The sequence below is a fragment of the Egretta garzetta genome, unplaced genomic scaffold, assembly GCF_000687185.1.
Source record: "Egretta garzetta isolate BGI_Z169 unplaced genomic scaffold, ASM68718v1 scaffold59, whole genome shotgun sequence".
Taxonomy (NCBI): domain Eukaryota; kingdom Metazoa; phylum Chordata; class Aves; order Pelecaniformes; family Ardeidae; genus Egretta; species Egretta garzetta.
Window position 1 is genome coordinate 1,462,612 of NW_009267230.1, and position 19,643 is coordinate 1,482,254.

The 19,643-nt window shown below is 42.7% G+C and overlaps 1 protein-coding gene across 3 annotated transcripts in view; it reads left to right on the top strand.

Annotated features, from left to right (window-relative positions):
• The window catches only part of UNC13B (unc-13 homolog B), a 194,986-nt gene that overhangs the window by 92,070 nt on the left and 83,273 nt on the right, over positions 1-19,643 (top strand). For all 3 annotated transcript variants that reach the window (XM_035902676.1, XM_035902675.1, XM_009647276.2), the window contains exons 11-14: positions 9,068-9,114; positions 14,350-14,428; positions 16,118-16,192; positions 16,691-16,910. In XM_035902676.1, the coding sequence (XP_035758569.1) occupies positions 9,068-9,114; positions 14,350-14,428; positions 16,118-16,192; positions 16,691-16,910 (421 nt within the window). The remainder of the gene's footprint in view (positions 1-9,067; positions 9,115-14,349; positions 14,429-16,117; positions 16,193-16,690; positions 16,911-19,643) is intronic.

Here is a 19,643-nt window from a genome sequence, read left to right on the forward strand (position 1 = left end):
AAAAAAAAAGAGTCTAATGCAAGATTTACCACTTTGTGTTTGTATAAAAATAAGTTTGACCTATATTTGAAAAGCTCTAGTGCCCTCAGGCCTTAAAATTTGGCAGTGCTAGTCTGTGTCAAGGATTTGTCTGTGGGAAATCAACCCCAAATGAGCGAAGTGAATAAGCTTTTGAAAAATGTGTAGTTTGCATATGCTCGCTGGTAGCTTGCTACAGTTGAGCTGTTGCGCTGCCAGAGACTCCATCTGTCCTCAGTGTTTTCCAGCTGGGGGCTAAAGCAGGGCTTTCCCTGCTCGGCACGACTGAGAGCCCTGGCAGACCTGGGAGGGGACACGAGCCAGGTCTTCTGCAAGAAGATCATCTTCTGGAAGATCCCCGCTTGGAGACTTCTCAGGAGACATCAGGAAGGAATCTGGTTCAAATACAGAGGAGATAAAAACCCAGGAATGAGGGAAGTCTGTATCTGCCTGGGACACACTGAAACAACCCCAGGCAACAAGTCAGGAGAGATCAGGCTTGGGCTTTTGAAGGTTTTGGGGTGGTTGTGCAAAACAGGAGGAGAAAACCAGAGGACTTTAAGTGGAATTGGGGCTGCCTAGGTGAGAAGGTTATGGTTAATAGCTATTTCAGGACCAGCTGTTACGAAGAAGGCAGCAGCATTTTCTCCTCCATCAGCTTAGGAAGGAGAGACCTGCAGGGCGGTCCAGAGGCTTTCCTCCCTGATGAGGATCCACATGGGCACGTCTTAAGGTGGAAAGTAGGGGTTTTATTTTAGCTACAATCCAGCACTTCATTTGCTAAAGTAATTTGACTTCTCCTTAGTGACCGAGTTAAAATAGCTTCTCTATTTTCCTTAGTGATTGCATGTGTGTAATTACACCCATATAGACAGTAACTTTGAAAACCATTTTAGCTTTTAAACTCATGTCGGTGGCCCTTGTTGCCATGAAGATATTCCTTCCCCTCCGTCTTTCATACGTGGATGAGTAATATGGTTCTTCTGTGCAGGTACGGAATTATCTGATTGGAAGACTTAATATCATGTCTGTACCGGAAGTTTTGAGTATGACTCCCATATAACTTTACTAGCCTTGAAATTGCCTATCCATAAACATGAGATTTAGTGTAGGAGGCTTCTGGATTTTTTTTTTTTTTCTCTCAGAGGAGAATTGCCTAGATTTATAAAACCAGAAAATATCTCTCTGCATTACGGTATTTGCAAAAGCAAAATGTGTTGCGTGGGAGCTACCAGTTTCCTCATAACGGGCAAAATGTACAGGGGGCGAGAAGGGAGGGGGGGGATGCTTCAGATGCAGGCAGTGGATGCAGTCTGGGGGAAAAGGGGAACAAATCTGTTCCTCTCTGTAATAAGTACAGGTTCTCTTTCCAGTGTGGTAAATAGCAGCTCCAATTCTGCATTGAGATTACTTGAAATTCTTGAGTTAATAAAACAGGAACTGTAACTCTCAAAATCAGCTCTCAAAGCATATGTTCTAAGATTTATAAAACCAGAAAATATCTCTCTGCATTACGGTATTTGCAAAAGCAAAATGTGTTGCGTGGGAGCTACCAGTTTCCTCATAACGGGCAAAATGTACAGGGGGCGAGAAGGGAGGGGGGGGGATGCTTCAGATGCAGGCAGTGGATGCAGTCTGGGGGAAAAGGGGAACAAATCTGTTCCTCTCTGTAATAAGTACAGGTTCTCTTTCCAGTGTGGTAAATAGCAGCTCCAATTCTGCATTGAGATTACTTGAAATTCTTGAGTTAATAAAACAGGAACTGTAACTCTCAAAATCAGCTCTCAAAAGCATATGTTCTAATGCATGTGCAGTTACGGATGAAATTTGATTAGTTTAACTCGAGATTAATTGGTAGAGATTAATTAACTGGTGTATGTTCCAGAAAGCACATGGGAAAACTCTCCGCTGCACAAATGTTTTATCAACTTGCAGCAAATGTTTACCCTACTTTCTGAAATTATTTTACAGAGCTCATGGCAGAAATCTGGTCTATTAACTTTTGTTCCTCCCCTTCTCTTTTTTTTTTTTTCTTCACAGAAGGAGGTAGAGGAGAGCTCCAGGTTGTACATGTTGTTTCTTGTAACCAGCACCTCTTTCTGAAACTCCTGTGTGTGCATGCCTTGTCTTCATGTAGCCAATTGCTCCCGCTGAGGTGCTGAGATTCAGTTTAGCATGTTATGGTTGTCAGAGGAGTTGTTAACACTGTGTATGGGTTAAGAGTCTGTTCAGTGCGTTATTACCTTGTACAAAGAGGAAAACATGAACGCTTGGAGTGATCGCCTCCCTTCCATGCTCTGTGGGGTGTGTGTAAAGTGCACACATTACCAGAGTTCAGATTGTTTCTTGTCTTTTCCAGTCTTCCTCTCCATGAATCTTGTTTAAACCAAGTATTTACTTATTTTTCCACAGTTGTATTATTTCATTCCATCTCTGTCTGCTTTGTACACTTACAGCAATTAAAGTAAAAAGTACCACTTTGGTCTATAGTGTTGAGATTAAGCAAGACTATGGATGCTGGGAGGTGTCTGCTGAAGATCCCCGTGCCTTTTTAGCTAGCTGCAGGCTGCACTTTGCTTTGAGCAGGGCCGTGTGCCCCATGGGAAGGGCAAGACTTTTCCCTTAATACCTACAGCTATTGCCTCTCCACTCGTGGACCGGTTGCCTCTCTGTTTATCACCCTGTGAGCAACAGGTAACTCTTTCCTCCTGAGAGGATCCACAGGATTTTTTTTGTCAACTGCTGTGTATAACACCTTAGTTTGTGTTTGCAACTGTGCCTCATATAGAGAAATTTCTGGCTCTTGGATTCTCAACTTTTTTATTTTCTTGAATCTATGGTGTGTGGATTCAGTGCCTGCTGTGCTTCTGCCTCTCCCTCAGTCATATGAATAAGGGTAGATCAGCTCCCTGGAGCAGGCTGAGCGTTGCATGGCTTTTGGGCCTCCATGCAGATCTCATCCTTTTGAGTTTCATGAACTTGCATTTCACAGCTTGATAGGCTCATGTATCAACAGTTTTGTTTCATTCCTACTGGTGGATGTCTGTCCACTAACGCTTTTTCAGGAATGCAGAGATAGCTGGTGGCAAATATTGGTGTCAAATTCTGTCATCTTCTGGCTTCAGTGCAAAACCACTGCAGCCTCCTTTAAGCTGCTCATCTAGCAGCTGGAAAACTGGTGCTGGAAGATACAACAGGTGGAAGGAGCTTACTTTGGGGCTCTTTGGTCATTATTTAAATTGATGCCATTGCAGAATACAGTGAATTTAAAATAATCCCTTGGCTTGTTGCAGCTTTCGATTCCATGTAAAACGTAGCATACTTGAGTCGATGAAGACATTGAACCACAAGACCGACTAGTTTAATTGGGATGATTTAGTTCAGTCTGATTCTCCTAATACCCTTGAAGAAATGGTCTAATTAGGCATGACCAGGAGTTTAATTTAGGCAGTGAAACAGTGGCTCCTTGTTTTAGCCTGATTCAGATTAATCTGTAGCTAAATTGAGGTCTTTGAGGTTTAATAATGAAGCATAGTATTTAAAAACAAGTTAGGATGATTTTCAAAACAAATAAAAAGTCATTAATGATTTTTTCTTATCTGTTTAAATAAAGTAGCTTTCCATGTTTTACATCTGTTTTTTATCTAAGAGGATAATGTGCTAGACCACAGTACTTAAATGCAATGAAAAGTTACATTGTTAGAAATCCTTTTATGGGGTGAGATGGATTTATATGGAGAGGGCTTAAGAGATCTGAGGATCTTCTTCCTTTTCCTTGTACTGCTCCAGACTGGTGATTTTTCTTTTTTCTTTTTTGATGCCTTTCTGCCCATTTTATGGACTTTCTCTTCTACAGAAGTACATAGTTGCTTGTTCTGTCCATTGAAACATCTTCTTGTGTATGAGATAAATTGAAAAATTTACAAATCGCAGCTTGGTTAAATAACTTCTCAAATCACCTGTAAGCCCAGCTGCTGCTTTTCCTGAATAAGCAAAACTCCTATTAGCTTCCTCTTTAGGCTTCACCAAACATTGCCTTCCCTATGATTAAATACTGCACCTTAAATGATCGTGTCTGTTGACTTGTTTAATCCAGGGTGTTAAATTTATACTACTCTGTTACTGGCATTATTTTGCTAAGTGGTTCTTGATTGATAAGAAACTTTTAATTACTTGAAGACCTTTCAATAGTTGACTGCAGCATGCTTTACCGTGAGTGAATATACTGCATTACTACGCATGACAAGCACTTCCCCGGCTGAAGGTATTTGTTGGACAGTGGGTGTAAAACTGTCATCCATCAGCGTCAGAAATAATAATAAAAAAAAGGTGAATAGAGATGTGATGGACTGTTTTGTTTCCATGTTTGTTTCTCCTTCCTTTCGGTGCTTCTTTATGTGTTTACTGGAGATTTTAAAAAAAAATAATAATTTCAGATTCAGACTGGTCTGGCTGCTTTCAAGGAGAGATCAAGTGACAGAGCTGTGCAGCGAAGTGACGCGTAAGCCAGCAAAAGTCTTTCTGTGACGTGCAGCATGTGGATGTCTAGGTGTTAAATGCATCTGCTTTCCCTTTGCCCTCCCATTTGCATCAGGAGGGACAGTGCTAAAAACTCTCAGTTGTTCCAGTGTTGTTCTCATCTGCCCATCATTTCTTCTGCTTGCCCAGGCTCTAAGCAAGCCAGCCCGTTGTCATGGGCTGGACTTGAGCAGATCCATGGCTGGTGACAGGACCCAGAGCAGCTACTGGAGCCCGCCTGTGTCCTGGTGCAAGTGCTGCCTTCAGAGGGTGAGAAACTCCCCAGCTGCAGCAAATCCATCTAAACAGCATTGCCATTTGCCGCCTTTAAGTGAAAAGGCGTATATGAAGTGCTCCTGTCCACGACAGTGGTGTGAACTGTGGATTACTTTGTTTAACTGGCACTCCATGCCAACCCCATGCCAACACCTGTGGGTAATGCAGCATCTGCTTCTTCCAACTACATATTTCAGTGCAACCAGGGACTGTAGAGGACTTCTTGGTGATTGCCAGCCCTCTCCCACTGTGTGATGTTGTGCTGTTACATCGTATATAAACTGCCCAATTTCCTTCTTTAAAACTGGTTAGGTTTGCTGTCTGCTTCTCCTTTTGAAAGGCTACTACAGAACTGTCATGGTTAGACACCTTCTACTTTTCATCCCCCATTTATATTTAGCTGCAGTTCTTCTTCCATGCAGTATGTTCTCTGGTCTATCGAATAAGCACAGAAAAAGGTTCTTTTTGCCATAGTAAGCAAGCTGTCCTATTCCTCTCTTGAAGTATTCTGTTTACATCCTCATGCTGCTTTTGCCATTTTCCTGAATGAAATTCTTTTTACTTTGATATAGAATAAAGAGATCATATATGCCTTTCCCTAGGAGTCTTGCCAGCACCGTACAGTGACATTTATGCTTTTATTTCTGTGGAGACCTTTCACTGGACATACTCTATGGATGATGATGTTCTCTCCTTACGTGGCTATATCATAGTGGCTTACGGCCAGTGTGATGGCTAGAACTCAAGCCCGTTGTCCCATGCTTTTCTCCACCAAGGAATGCCTTGTATGCAGCCAAATTCACAGCAAGCTTTGGGGCTCAGACCTTGTCATTCATACCATGTTTAATCCTCTGTTGTTGCAATCTTCACTGCCATCAGTTCTTTCCATGGGGCATCTGAGTTCTGTATCAATAATTCTCCTGTGTTCGTCATTGGCAGATTTTGTCAGCAGATCCTACTTACTCCCACTAGCTTCCTTACTGCGTTGTCCACGGCTGGCTCAGTGACAGTTGCTTGTTTACCCACCTTAAAGCTCTCTACTCTTCCTCAGCTTATCCGGCTTTATTAACGTCACATGGCATTGTATCAAAAGTTCTTTTGTTGAAATAAAAATTCAGTTGTTAATTCTTTTTATGGCCTAAAGAAAAATCTGTTGCTTTGTCAAACAGAAGAAAAACATGTTTTCAAAACTGGTGTGCCCTGTGTTGTATTTTTTTCCTGTTTTCTGATTGCCTCCATGTTACTTTTATCCTTCATGTTTGCTCTGAAGCCTTTCAAGCTGTTGAAGCCAATAATGAGCCTACCCTAGTCTAGATCACATTTCCCTCCTTCCCCCCCACACCCCAACTGTGGGTACTGCATTGGCTCTTCTACAGTCTTAAGGCATCAGCCCTTGTATAATGGATGTCAGATGCTGGTTCTCTCAGCATTTTCTCAGGGAGAATGCTGCCTGGACCAAATTACCTCTTTACTTTGCTTTCAGCAGGTGATAACTCCTGTTCCCACACAGCCATCACCTGCCTTGCCCCTACATCAATATTGTCACTTACTGAAAGCTCTTTCTTTTTGTTTTGTGCTGTTGTACCAAGACTATTTTTAATCTCAACCCCAGAGTAGCTTTTTCTCTTTTCTTTTTATTTGCATGTCTAAAAGGCTTGGCAGAAGTAATTAAAATAAATGAGCAGTACAGGGTATCTGGACTCTTGGCAGTTTTGACTTGACATGTCTCAAAGTCTCAAAGATGATGGAGGTTTGTCTCCTGATCACGCTTTCTGCCCTTCCCTGCATCCACACTCCGGGGGGTTCCCTGTTGACTTGTGCTTGCCCGTGGAAAGGGGTTATTGCTCAGTTAGGTAACAGCTTTCCTTGGACCTTCTTCCCCTCAACAGAGTTCTTGATGCTTTTGTGTTCTCTAGGCTGCGGTATTTCCCATGCTGTTTGGGGTCTGTTAACATCCAAATATTGTTTGCTTACATTTAGTGTTTCTTAGATGAACTAATTGAAAACCCTGTTACACAGAATCATAGAATGTTTTGGGTTGAAAGGGACCGCTAGAGGTCATCCAGCCCAACCCCCCTGCAGTGAGCAGGGACACCGCTAACTGGATCAGGTTGCTCAGAGCCCCATCCAACCTGGCCTGGAATGTTTCCAGGGATGGGGCCTCCACTACCTCTCTGGGCAACCTGTTCCAGTGTTTCACCACCCTCATTGTAAAGAATTTCTTCCTTATAGCCAGTCTAAACCTACCCTGCTTCAGTTTAAAACCATTACCCCTTGTCCTGTCACAGCTGTCCCTGCTAAAAAGATTTTCCCCATCTTTCCTATAGGCTCCCTTTAAGTATTGAAAGGCCGAATTGAATCAGGTATTGAATCAGGTATTGAATCAGGTCTCCCTGACTCATTCTTCATTGTTACACTCATTCCTTCTGCCAGTAAATGTTGCCATGTTTGTGTGTGTCATTCTCTGTCGCTGAGCACAGCTGAGCCGACCAGTGTCAGGGTCGGTCCAGTATAAAATGTTGTTCCATTTTAGGATTGCTTTGTAGCCACAGCTCTTCCAAGTGTTCAACAGCAAGGGTAGGGATGTCCTGCCTTGTGTGCTTTGAAGGATCTGGTTGCATTTGCATCATTAATCTTTTCTCTTGACCAGCAATTGATATAGATCCCTCCAGAGGGAATGCAGGTTTCAGGCTGAGGGGTTCTGGAAGCCCAACATGGAGCGGAGGTGTGTAGAGCATGATCCTTCCTGCAGGAGCCTGCACCTCGGTGTGCTGCTCCGGCTGCGGGGGAGGTGTGCGCCTGTGCTGGACCGTGGGTCAGAGCTCTGCCTGCTCTGCAGGCCTCTGTGATCGCGTAGAAAAGCTGAAGTGTCCGTTCAGTTATGGATAATGTCATGTTCTTCACGCCTGTTTAAAAAAAAAAATAATAAAAAAGATGTAATCTTCAGATCTGCCTAGCCCTGGAGTTGTAGGACTGACAAATAAAAGGTTTGGACTTTTGCTGCTGTACAAGCTGAGACCTCAAATAGAAACCTGCTTTCCTTGGTTATTTCTGATCTTCTTGTGAGGCCTTGTCTGTCACCTATGAGCAATATGAGGCTGCACGGCTCATCCAAAGTACAGGATTAAAAAAAAAAAAAAAGAATCTTACTTTTTGGGGCTCTGTTCTTTTATCTTGCATAAAACCGGAGCTTATTTCCTGACGTAGTCCTTTACTTTGCGATGATTCTCAGGTTGCAAGTCCCATGGCTGGAAATACTTTGTTTTCCACTGTGTGCAAGTTACAGCCTCTTTATACTCTTGGCAGACATGATTATGTGAGGTTGGAGTGTTAGCTGTTAGCAGTGTGTCTTGCTCACTCCTGTTTGAAACCAGCTTTTCTGTCAAGGAGTGCAGAGGAATGTATGAACTGTAAGCTGGAACAAAGAGGTTTCAAGCTACGGGTAAAGCATTTTCCCCTTATCTGAAAACTTTTCTGTTTCCACCAGGTGCATTGCAAGTGTTTAAACCCTCCTTGGCTCTAATCAGTCCAGTGAAGATTTTCAGAGAAACAAACATTGCTCTATAAATACACTCCTAATACAAACACAAGAACGTGGTTTTAATTCATGAATATGAATCCTCCTATTGCAGTCCGTGTTGTTTTCCATCATACCGTGAGATCCCAGTTCATGTGCGATCATCTTGCAAGTGGTGGCCCTTGTTTGACACCTGTTGGAAATTAAATACTTGCATATGAATGGGTGAAGCTGCAGTGGTACCTCCCTGCTTAGGGGGCTAAAGAGTCTTTGCATTTGAGCATGAGCAAAGCTCACAAGTGTTTGTACAGTTTCATGTTGATCACTCATTTCTGCATTCCATACAGGTGCTTTTAATTTTTAGCGTCCTCATTATGACCATCTTCATGAAAGTGGTGACCTGTAGTAACAGGAGCTCTCCAACAACTCATGCTTTTGTTGGGTTAGAAAAAAAAAATAAAAGAGTTGGTCCTTGAGACTGCCTTCTGAAAGAGGAGGTGCACTGAACAGGCTCTTCTGGTCCTGGCTCTAGGTGTTCAATGAAATTGCATAGCCTGTCTGTGTCTGTACGACTTGTGCTGACATGTTGGTCATTGGAGGTGTTTGAGTAAGTTTCTGTATGCATTTGCCTGCATGCAGTGTGGTCTGTTATCCTTTCCTCATAATATAATCTGAATACCTTTTCTGGTGTTTTCAGAAACTAATTTCATGTTGTTCTTTTCCCTTCCCCCATTTAAGGGTCAAGATGAAGCTGATCCATCAAAACCACCCTGGCTCAAAGGAGGGTAAGTGGTATTTTGAGACCTTGTTTCCCTGTGTTTATAATTACGGTGTGCTTTGAGGTGGTCTGCAGTTCAATCTAAGTAAAAGCAGCACTTCTGATGTTTTTAATGGCTGCTGTCAGGAATAATCAAGTTGCCATGCCTCACTCAGGGCCAGGCTGCTGCTATATTTCAGACTCCTCTTAAACAGCTGGAGGTGGGCTGTGCAGCTCTTCAAGAGATCTGTGGTTAAGAGCAAGGTTATAGCTGCAACATACAGTCTGTAACATGACGGTGGCAGGTACTTATGACAGCAGTGTTAAATAATCCTTACTGAGCACCACAGAGTGGTCTGCATGAAATCCTTTTTCCTGAATCTGTCACTGTTGGCACCAGGGAGGAGAAAATATAGCTCAGAAAGTTAGAAGTGTCTTTTGCTCTTAGAAGAAAAAAGTATCTTTGGGGAAGTCTTCTGACTCTGCAGTGATTTCCGTGGTCATTGTAGTAGTCAAAACTGTGGTAACTCTGGAAATCATTGCAGTTTGTCATTTTTAAAGCATCATGCCTCTTTAGCAGAGGTGAGGGTGAGAGACCGTGCGTTCTCTCCACAGCATGCTACTCGCAGCAAAGAAAGCAGCCGAATTCTGATTGTGTGTAATTTCAGCATGACACTCTGCATAATAGGTGCCAGCATGGTAGCTTCCCTAGAGTCCTCTCTGGGGAAAAAAAGACAGTGACACATTTTACAAGCTGCTAGGTTATGTGCTTTGTACGCAATTAGGGCGATACGGTTTGGTGGTGGTGTGCTCATTAGGAGCTGACGTAGCAGCAGATTTGCCCTGAAATCTCAGCAAGAGGTTAGCTTGCTACGTGCATAAGTTAATTTTCATACTACTGAGTGAAGCTTCCCTAATAAAATGCAAGGTTAAATCAGAGGCTTCATTATATGGCTTTCTGCTTTTGGAGTCATTGTTCTGCGATGTTGGTATTCCCGCAAACCGTCCTCCACACCTGCAGATGCCTGGGGCTGCCTAGCAACCCCACGCTTTCCTACGGAGCCCAGGACGTCGGTGAGCAGGCTGCTGGAGAACTGGCAATTAGCAGGAGCAGAAGACAGTGATTTATTCCAACTATAAACAGCACCTTCTCCTGCTTTAACAAGGAGACAATGTACTGAGTTTATTGGTTCGCACACACAAAATTATTTCCTAGCTTGAAAGATGAATACACCTACAGTCCTGAAATGCTTAAAAATGTGTTTTGTCAATTCAAGGCAATGTTTGCTCTAGTCTAATTTTTTCCCTTTCTATGTGAGATATAACAAAACAGTCTAGCTAGTATAGTTTTGACAAAAGTTTGCCTTAGTCACTGTATCCCCACGTACAAGGGGTTTCCAGAAAAGGTGGTTGCGGGTGGTGAACCTTTAGTTCCACCATTAGCCACGTTGCGGCTTATTAGCCACAAAGTTAGGTTTGGAGTTCTTCTTTCATACGAAGGTTAGAATAGTGGTGCCATTTGAAGGAAGTAATGATTTTCTGTTATTGTAAACCATCTTTTCTTGCTTAAGTTTTCAAGATTATTGAAATCAAGATGGAAGCACCTGTGTGATAAAACTTGCATTAAAAGATAAATGCATGCTTCAAACTATTTGCAGTTTTAGCATAATGCAACAGAAGCTCCCTGTCTAATCACTGGCTTTGGAGAGAGAGCTTCAAAAGAAGTGCAATTGGTATTATGGATCAGTCTCTGGGTGTAATATCTCTTATCTATGTATCTTATTTTTTAGTGCAAATCATCTTCTCATACAGAAACGCTATTCAGTCCTCAATGCAGCACTCCATAATAAGGCTATGCATATTGCGTGCATTGCGGAGGAGAGCTACCCTATTACATACAAAGCTACAGTGTGCATATTTGAGGCACTGTCAGTACTTCTGTCTGTGCAAACACTGTAATTTTGTTAAAAGAGTAGAGATTGTGCTTGAACAAAGAGACAGAGGTAGATGAAAGCACAACAAGCTGAATAATTTTAAAAATTAAGAATTGTTGCTGAAAATTATTTTTTTTTTTAAATATTAACAAGCTGAAATCAGGTCATCTGAGGGCATAACTAACTAGGTACTAGGATACCTCTCTTCAGTAGCATATACAAGCACCTTTCAAATAGTCTCATTCTCTGTCAGTCTGGCTTAAAACTCGTTCTGTCATAAACCTCAGCCTACCACAAATATTCTGCAACAAACCAGGTTGTAACTAGACATGTTCCTCAAGCACAGTAACTTATTTAGGCTTACGCTCAATTTATACACTATCCAATTTTAATGTTTTTCTTTCCTGGGAAATGTCAGAGTATCACAATTCCCTTTCAATTGAATTAGCAAAAAAAATAATCATTAGGAATCATGTAGAAAAGAAGTGTAAATTTCCAACTGTGCTGTAAACTTTTAGCAGGAGCATTGGCTCTGGATTTTTACATGTGACCATTTTGTTGCATCTTTTCAGTTTACAGAGTCTCCCTTTCTGTTTTGCATATGCTTTCATAATTTAACTGATTTGACACAAGTCTTTGACCCCAAACTTACCAATAAGCTGTATTTTGATTTAAATAATGCGTGAATTCTTGGCATCATCTGGGTGGTCTTGTAGGACACCTATTTTACCCCAGAACAGTATCGCTAGTATTGGAAAGGGTTTGTAACATTAGGGCAGCAGATGAAGTTTCATGCTTGATCCCAAGCAAGACTGTTCTTAGTTTTGACAATATAAACACTTTATGCAGCTATTTCTTATTTCCTGACGTGGGTCAGATTTTTGTATAATAAACCAGAAGGGATTATTGCAGCACAATTCAGGCAAGAATTTTTTCTGGAGTTCTCTGTTGGAAATGAGGGTAGCCTCTAGTAAAAACACCCTGTAACCTCGCTGTAAGGATTTCCAGCGTTGGAAAACTGTTCTCATTCTCAGCCAAAGGTTCCAATAGTTTTAATTAACTGCTGTAAATGTCCACTTTTCTCATGTCCAAGTTTGTCTCCCATGCCCAGCTGTGAGGTCTAGCTGTCGCAGCTGACTGTGGGTGGTGTGTGTGTTGGCCGTGTAGGAGCACAGCGAGCCGTGCACGCTGCTGCGGTGCAAACATGACTCATGCCGCATGCGGAGCCGACGCAGTTCGCGCAGTTACACGTGACTGCTCACCTTCCCACCAGGCTCGCTCAGCCAGCAGCAGCTGCCAACTCAGCCAGGGCTCGGACATGTCACCCTCCTACGCCCCATCAAAAAAGTCAATTTTACCCTTACAGCGCTGTGGCACGATTCTGTATATAATAGACTGTTTCCCACTTTGACACAGCCTTGTGCTAGGCTGTGCCGTGACATCCGTGCCCGTCCTGGAGCATGGGCTGTTATAACACAGGTTTGGTCATTGTTTGTTGTTTCCTGGGTGGATTTTTTGACTTTTGGCTGTATTGAAAGGGGATTTGAGTAGGTCGTGCTTGCCGACAGGTGTAGGTTGCCTCTTGTCGTTTGTCACCAGCCTCCCAATTTTCATGGCATGTGCGAATTTGTAGTGGCAATTTGGTTTCCTAGATTGTTTTAAAGGGTAACTCTGTGCGAGTCTTTTATTGCAGTAAGAACAGTTTGACCCATACTCCTCTTCCCTGTAGCTGTGGTATCCTAAAGCATTTCAGTTGCGCGTGGTATACCACGTCAGCAAAATGCACAGATTAAAAGTGCCGGCCATTTTATCACACAACTGCAAAAAGGTGTAAGCCAGCATGATATGGGGTGAAAATGAATGGCTAAGGATGGAGAGGCAGAAGGTTCCTTTGCAGTCTCTGTAGCCAAGAAACCTCAGGAACCATACCCTTAGAGTTAGCAAGGCATAAGAGCAACGTGGAGATGGGGAAGTTGAGTGAGACACTGAGGTGGGCTGTGAATTTTGGTTGGTGGCTGGGCGTTCATTGTAGGGAGGGAGTCACATTGCAGGTCTGTTTTTCAGTTTGGCATGGATACGATGGGCACAACAGCAGAGAAATGTGTGCTCAGTTTCCAACTTCAGCAAAAAGCATTCTCTTAAGGCCTCACAGATGAATGCAGTTGATTTACGGGAGGGCTTTAAGCGGAATTAACTGACCTTCTTCAAGCACAGGCTTACAGCCATCTGGTGGTACCAGTGAACAATAGGATCCAAATACAATTATCCAGGCTGGTCTCATCAGGAAGAAAGCAGGTTATAGTGTTTCATTTCAGAAGGCTACGAGTGTTGCTGGGGTAATGGCCCTTTTGCTCCATCGCCACTTCCACCAGTGAATGGCAGCTCTTGTGTGTAGAGGTCTGCATGGCTTGAAACACTGAGGACCACAAATGGTCCCTTTCACAGAAATATAAATAATCTCCTTTCTTCTCAGATGTGAGGTTTGTTCTAATAACTATGTGGACCTGGAGGGCCAGGATTAAGTATGTTCTAGCCTAGAATCAGATGACGGGTAGCAGCATCCTGCCCCTGGGCTGATCCACTTTGACATGCTCCTTCCCATACACCAACACTGGGCAGGAGCGTTCGGATTGTTGTATGTGAAGAAGATAAACATTTAATCATGTTTAGCATTAATTTTACACCTACTTAAGTATAATCTTCTGACTGATTTTGCTTTCTCTAGTAAAGCATCCCCCTCCTCACTCCCCAACCCTAAATTAATTAAATGGAAAGAAAAGGGATGGAAAAGACTGGAGGCAGGATGTTTTCGAATTTCCAAAGTCTTTCCTGCCATGACACTCGATGCCAATAGTAAACTATAAAATGAGCTCTCCCTAAGGAACAAAAGGGAATTCTGAAAGCAGCGGCATGTGGCTCAGATACCACAGACTAAACCACATGTGAATTCCTGCCACAGAGCTCTGGTTCTGCTGCTGGGTAAGTATTTTTGCCAAATTTGTGCCCCATGGAAGCAGTGGGGATAAGGCTGCCTTCACCCACTGTGCTGGCAGCAGTGACTCTGAAGCACTGGGTGCTCTGCAAGCACATGCCCAGCCTGCTCTGAGCTAGCTGAGACCTCAGAACTGAGACCTTGCTTCAGTGTGTGAACAACTTTGGTTTATTACTAAGTTGTATTTGCAGGGAACTGATTCTTCTTGTTCTCATTGACCGTGACATTAGCAAGAAGACTGATGCTTTAAGGGAGTTTTTTGGTCATCTCTTTACTGTGTCTCACTGCTGGTGAGATTTTTAATTTTTCTTTTTTTTTTCCCCTCTTTGATTTCTAGGCCTGCAGGTGGTCTCTATGGCATTGATAGCATGCCCGATCTACGCAAAAAAAAGCCAATTCCACTTGTCAGTGATCTGGTAAGAGATTTTTCTTCTGCCACACAGCCGTTAGTGCAAGTGGCTTTGCGTTTTGGCATATGGTAACATTCACTGTCACTTCAAGAAGTTGACGGTTTCCTGTTTAGTTAAATTAATTCTCACAATAAGGCATTAGGAGTTGTGCTTGGTAAAATCTTAGTGAGAATGAGCTACAGTTTCATAGACAGTTTTATTATTTGGCAGAATTAAGGTATCTTTCATGTTCTTTTTTCTTTTTATTCTACACAGGATATTTTATTATTTTCAGGCCTGCATTATTTTTATATGTTTTCCTAAAAACAGGGAAAGTAGTAATGTCCACATGAGGTTTGGCAACGTACTAGGAGTTTGGAATTTCAGGGGATAGCTAAACGGGTGTATGCGCTTGGATTTTTAAAGTAATTTGCAATATTGCCAGTAGGCTTCTGCACTGAAGAAGCATAAGAGCCAAGCAAGTAATGACTTTCATATGCTTGTGTGATACGGTGAAATAAGGCTTCTGTGGGACAAGTGGTTTTCTGTTGGCTGTGTTCAGTACACATAGCGATTTCATACTCGGGAGAAATGCTATAACATCTGAAAGACCAAAGTTTCCGTATCCTGTAATTCCTGTGAAAAGATGCATTCTGTTATCTTTGCCAGCTTGTGCATGGGAAGCTTAATATGTGTCTTGCTAACTGCTTATATCTTAAATCTTTGCAATAATGGCATTAACTTGTATTGCTTCCTTTGTACGCTTTCATTCTCTCTTCACAGGCCATGGTAAGTGGAGCTAAAGCCTATCTACCAAGTCTTCACCAGAAACAAAAATTATTTTACCTTATTTTCCATCTACTTTCCTGCTTTTTATTTGGAACTGCAGTATTGCAGTGCATGCGTATCCAGCACTCTGTCCTGCTCCATCACTGACGGAATGAACTTTTTCAGTCTGTCTTCAGACAGGATAAATCAGAGCATAAATTGAGGTTTCTGATAGGGTTTGATGATTTCAAAGCAGATGTCGCTAGCCTTAATTTCCATCTCTGCCTTCAACTAACTGGAGTGGCTTGCTGAAGAAATGCTTTTTATGCCAGCGTGAGGTGCTGCAAAGGCAGTCCCCTATGCTGTCCAAGGCTGCAGAACTCAGTGTTGGCGTGATGCGCAGGAGGCAGTTTTGAGGGAAAAATGCCGTTCATTATATTCAGTGATGGCCAATGAATGTGATATACCAGCACATTCAAACCTGCCCTCCCAACCCAGTCTGTTCTTTTTTTAACCTTTTTATTTGTAACCCTTTCACTGTCATGTTTGGTGTTGATGTGTATGTTGTAAAACTGATGAAATAATCCCCTTTTAGCTAGGAATAAAGTTAGATATAGAAGAGTGAGTCCCACATAGTGACCTTAGGCAATAGCAGAAATACCATTGCTACGTAGAAGTGGAGGTGTGAACCCAGGTTCCATTGACAGCACTTACCAGAGAAACAAATAAAGATTTACACAGTGAGGCTGGTTATGGGCACTTGGAGACCTTTCAGAGTATGCATTTGACTCTTCTGAGATGTGACCTATCATTTAGGAAACCAACTTGAGTGTAATAGGCTGCTGGCTTGGTGTCTGGGATGACAGGGCCCCCTTGGTCACATCTCTGGGAGTGTAGTGCTGCCTTGCTGAATATTGGTGGTGAATAACAACCTTTCTTCCTTCTTAGTCACTGGTTCAGTCCCGGAAAGCCGGAATTACCTCAGCAATGGCCACTAGAACATCTCTCAAAGATGAAGAGCTGGTAAGTGGGAGGGTTGCTTGGCTCCTGTTAACTTTTAGTAAGCAAATTAAGGGAATTTGGCTTTCTGGGATGCAGAGCAAGCTTCACAGATGTCTAAAAATATAGACGCAAAGCTTCTTGTATCATTTGTTTAAAGAAACCAAACATGTAAAAAATAACATTTAATGTGTTGATCCTGAAAAATGTGATCTTAACCGTTTCCTTCTGTGCTATCTACCAGGGGGGACACTGTCTAAAACTTGCTTTATGCAAGATACCCCTCTTCCACAGACCTTAATTCTTTTCTTCCATCTCCTCCACTTTTTTAAATGCCTGGAGAAACGTTTTTGGAAGGGTGTCCTCTGCTGCTGCTTGTAAAGTTTGATAAATTTGGCTACCTCAAACGTGTAGATTTATTGCACTGCTCATGCCTTTCCCCTTAAAATTCATGTGTTAACCAGCAAAAATAGGTTCAGTCACCTTCCTGGATGTTGGTTTATGTGTGCTCTTGCCTTTCAGAAATCTCATGTCTATAAGAAGACCTTGCAAGCCTTAATTTACCCCATCTCTTGTACAACCCCTCACAACTTTGAGGTGTGGACAGCCACAACTCCTACCTACTGCTATGAATGTGAGGGGCTGCTGTGGGGTATTGCACGGCAGGGAATGCGCTGCGGTGAATGTGGAGTCAAGTGCCATGAGAAGTGCCAAGACTTGCTCAACGCTGACTGCTTACAGAGTGAGTAGTGGCCAGTGGAGTACAGCTGTTCCAAAAGTGTTACCAGAGCTTACCACGATATCTCAGTGATCAGTGAAGCTGCATTTATTAAAATGACTGTGTATTTTCTGAAAAAGTGCCATTGGGCTAAACCTACCACTATTGCCCTGGGGACACAGACAGCTCCACTGATGCAGAAGAATTTCTTTGCAACATTGTGCTTGATGTGCTTCAAAAGAAGGTGTAATTCTTGACTCTTTCACATCTATTTGGTTTTTAGCTAAGTGATGTTTAATCTCTTTTGGTGTCAGCTCAGGTGGCGTATTTGCTAACATATCCTGCGTGGAAGAGAGGCAGTGGGCTGGGTGAATAGGGTACTACGCTGAATATTCTGACTTTTGTTCTGTCCCTCCTGTCCTGCTATCCCAGTCAGGTTGCTTGTTTTAACCATCAGCCTGTTCTACTGTTTTAAGCTCTTCAGAGCAGCACTGGGTTCCTGCTTAGGGGATAGAGTCCATGGACTTAGCTTGGATTCTCTGTACTGAGTGCAGATTGCAAGGCATTTTATCTTTTTAATGGTAGAGTCTCATGGCTGAATGGCTTTAGAGACTGAGGGCTGAGCCAGCACAGATGGTGGGTCGGCTAGGAAGGTGTTGTTTGAGTGCATGGCCAGTATTTCATCTTCCACTAGCATTTGTTTATTCTGTTGTTTTTTTCTGCAGTGTTCAAAAACTAAGCCCTCTCTTCAAAGAAGAGCTCTTCAAAGAGCTGTGACTTTGCAGAATAAATGAGACCTTACACAACAATGGAGAAGTTTAAAAGGAATTTGATTAAAGGGGGGAAAAAAAACCCTAAAAACCAGAGAGACAAAGTATTAATTTGGGCATCTCGCTTGGGCAGGTTATTTTTATTTGCTTGTAAAACAGTTTCTTCATTTGGTCCCACATTTATGTTCCTGCTTGAGAGAAAAATATCTTAGTCTAAATAGAATAGAATTTTCTGCCATATGTGTTAAATCTTGAGTAGGAAGGTGGGGTTGTTTCTGTTCACTCTTGATTTTCTTGACGTTCCAGCTTGATGGACTAAGTCTACGGAATCAGGTAAGTTTGTGAGGTATTCACAGGCTTACTGCAAATCCATGTCAGCAATTATAGGAATATAAAGAATCAAATCTCGTATCTGCCTCAGGCTCTAGTTGTTTTGGAAAGCCAGACTGGATGATCCAGCAAGGGATACCAGGGAATCGTAGGTCATTTGTTTCTCTTATGGCATATCCTGAGACCCCAAGTGGACATTGTTTATGCTTGTATTTTTCATGCGTGCAGAGTGTCCTGGTTTTGGCTGGGATAGAGTTAATTTTCTTCACAGTAGCTAGCATAGTGCTGTGTTTTGGATTTAGTACCAGAAGAATGTTGATAACACTCTGATGTTTTCAGCTGTTGCCAAGTAGTGCTCAGACTACTCAAGGACTTTTTGAGCTTCTCCTGCTCGGCCAGGTGCATAACAAGCTGGGAGGGAGCACAGCTAGCACAGCTAACCCAAACTGACCAAAGGGCTATTCCATACCACATAACGTCATGCTCGGGGGGGTTAGTTAGTTCGGTCGGTCGCTCGCGGCTCGGGGACTGCTTGCGGCTCGGGGACTGCTTGTGGCTCGGGACGGACAGGCCATCGGTCGGCGGGTGGTGAGCAATTGCATTGTGCATCATTCGTTTTGTATATTCTGTATATTCTGTTATCATTCTCATTATTACTATTATTATTATTTTCTCTTATTAAACTGTCTTTATCTCAGCCCTCAGCTCTAACCTTTTATTTTCTTTCCGATTCTCTCCCCCATCCCATTGAGGGAGGGGGGGGAGTGAGCGAGTGGCTGCGTGGTGCTGAGTTGCCAGCCGGGTTAAACCACGACACAGAGTTTTATATAAGTCATAGTTAGGACTGGGGCTATTTGCAGTGGCTTATTTATCAGACACAGCTGATGCTGATGAAACATCTCTGTTCCTCCTCAGTTGCTTAGCATTTCTAGGTTTGTCTTGGAGGGTTGCAAGGTGATCTTTACAGTTTATGGCATTCTGGCACTTGCATCATTGACACCTTGGCTTTATTGCAACCATTCTGTGACTGAGCAAAGAGCTGCTGTGTTGCAGTTGGTGCAGGAGAATGTAGTTAAGCCGTAACTCAGTTTTCTGTCAAAACCTGATGCAGATAACTTTGTTTCTGAAGTTCACCAAAACCCTCTACTGACCAGTGGTTTTCAGTATTTGAGATGAAAAGCCTGCTGGTAGGCACAGCCAGGCTTGATTGAGATGTGTGTCCAAGATGCTATAATGTTGCAATGGAGTTGTGACATCTCAGTATGGGGAAAGTCCTGTGGAGAGCAGAGGAGAATAAGGTTCGCACCAGCAGCAGCAAGGAAATGGACACAAAGCTGTTGTACAGAGCAGAGGTCATGAAGTCAAAAACAATAGAAGGAAAACTAAATTTAAGAAGTAGCTAATGACTCAGGGGAAATATATTCCTGCGGAGGACAGCTGTGGCTATCCATGTTCAAGAAGGGAGACTTCAGATTGGGATGGTGTTGCGGATGGAGTGAGAGGGAGGCAAAAATAATGTGGTTTATTGGTGTAAAACAGTGAGTTAACAAAGTTCAGTGGTAACTGCGACAATAGTTTGAGATTCGATGGCAAGGTACACTTTGTTATTTACTGCACAGAGGACAGGGTCAGACAAAACTGTCAGGGAGACCCTCCC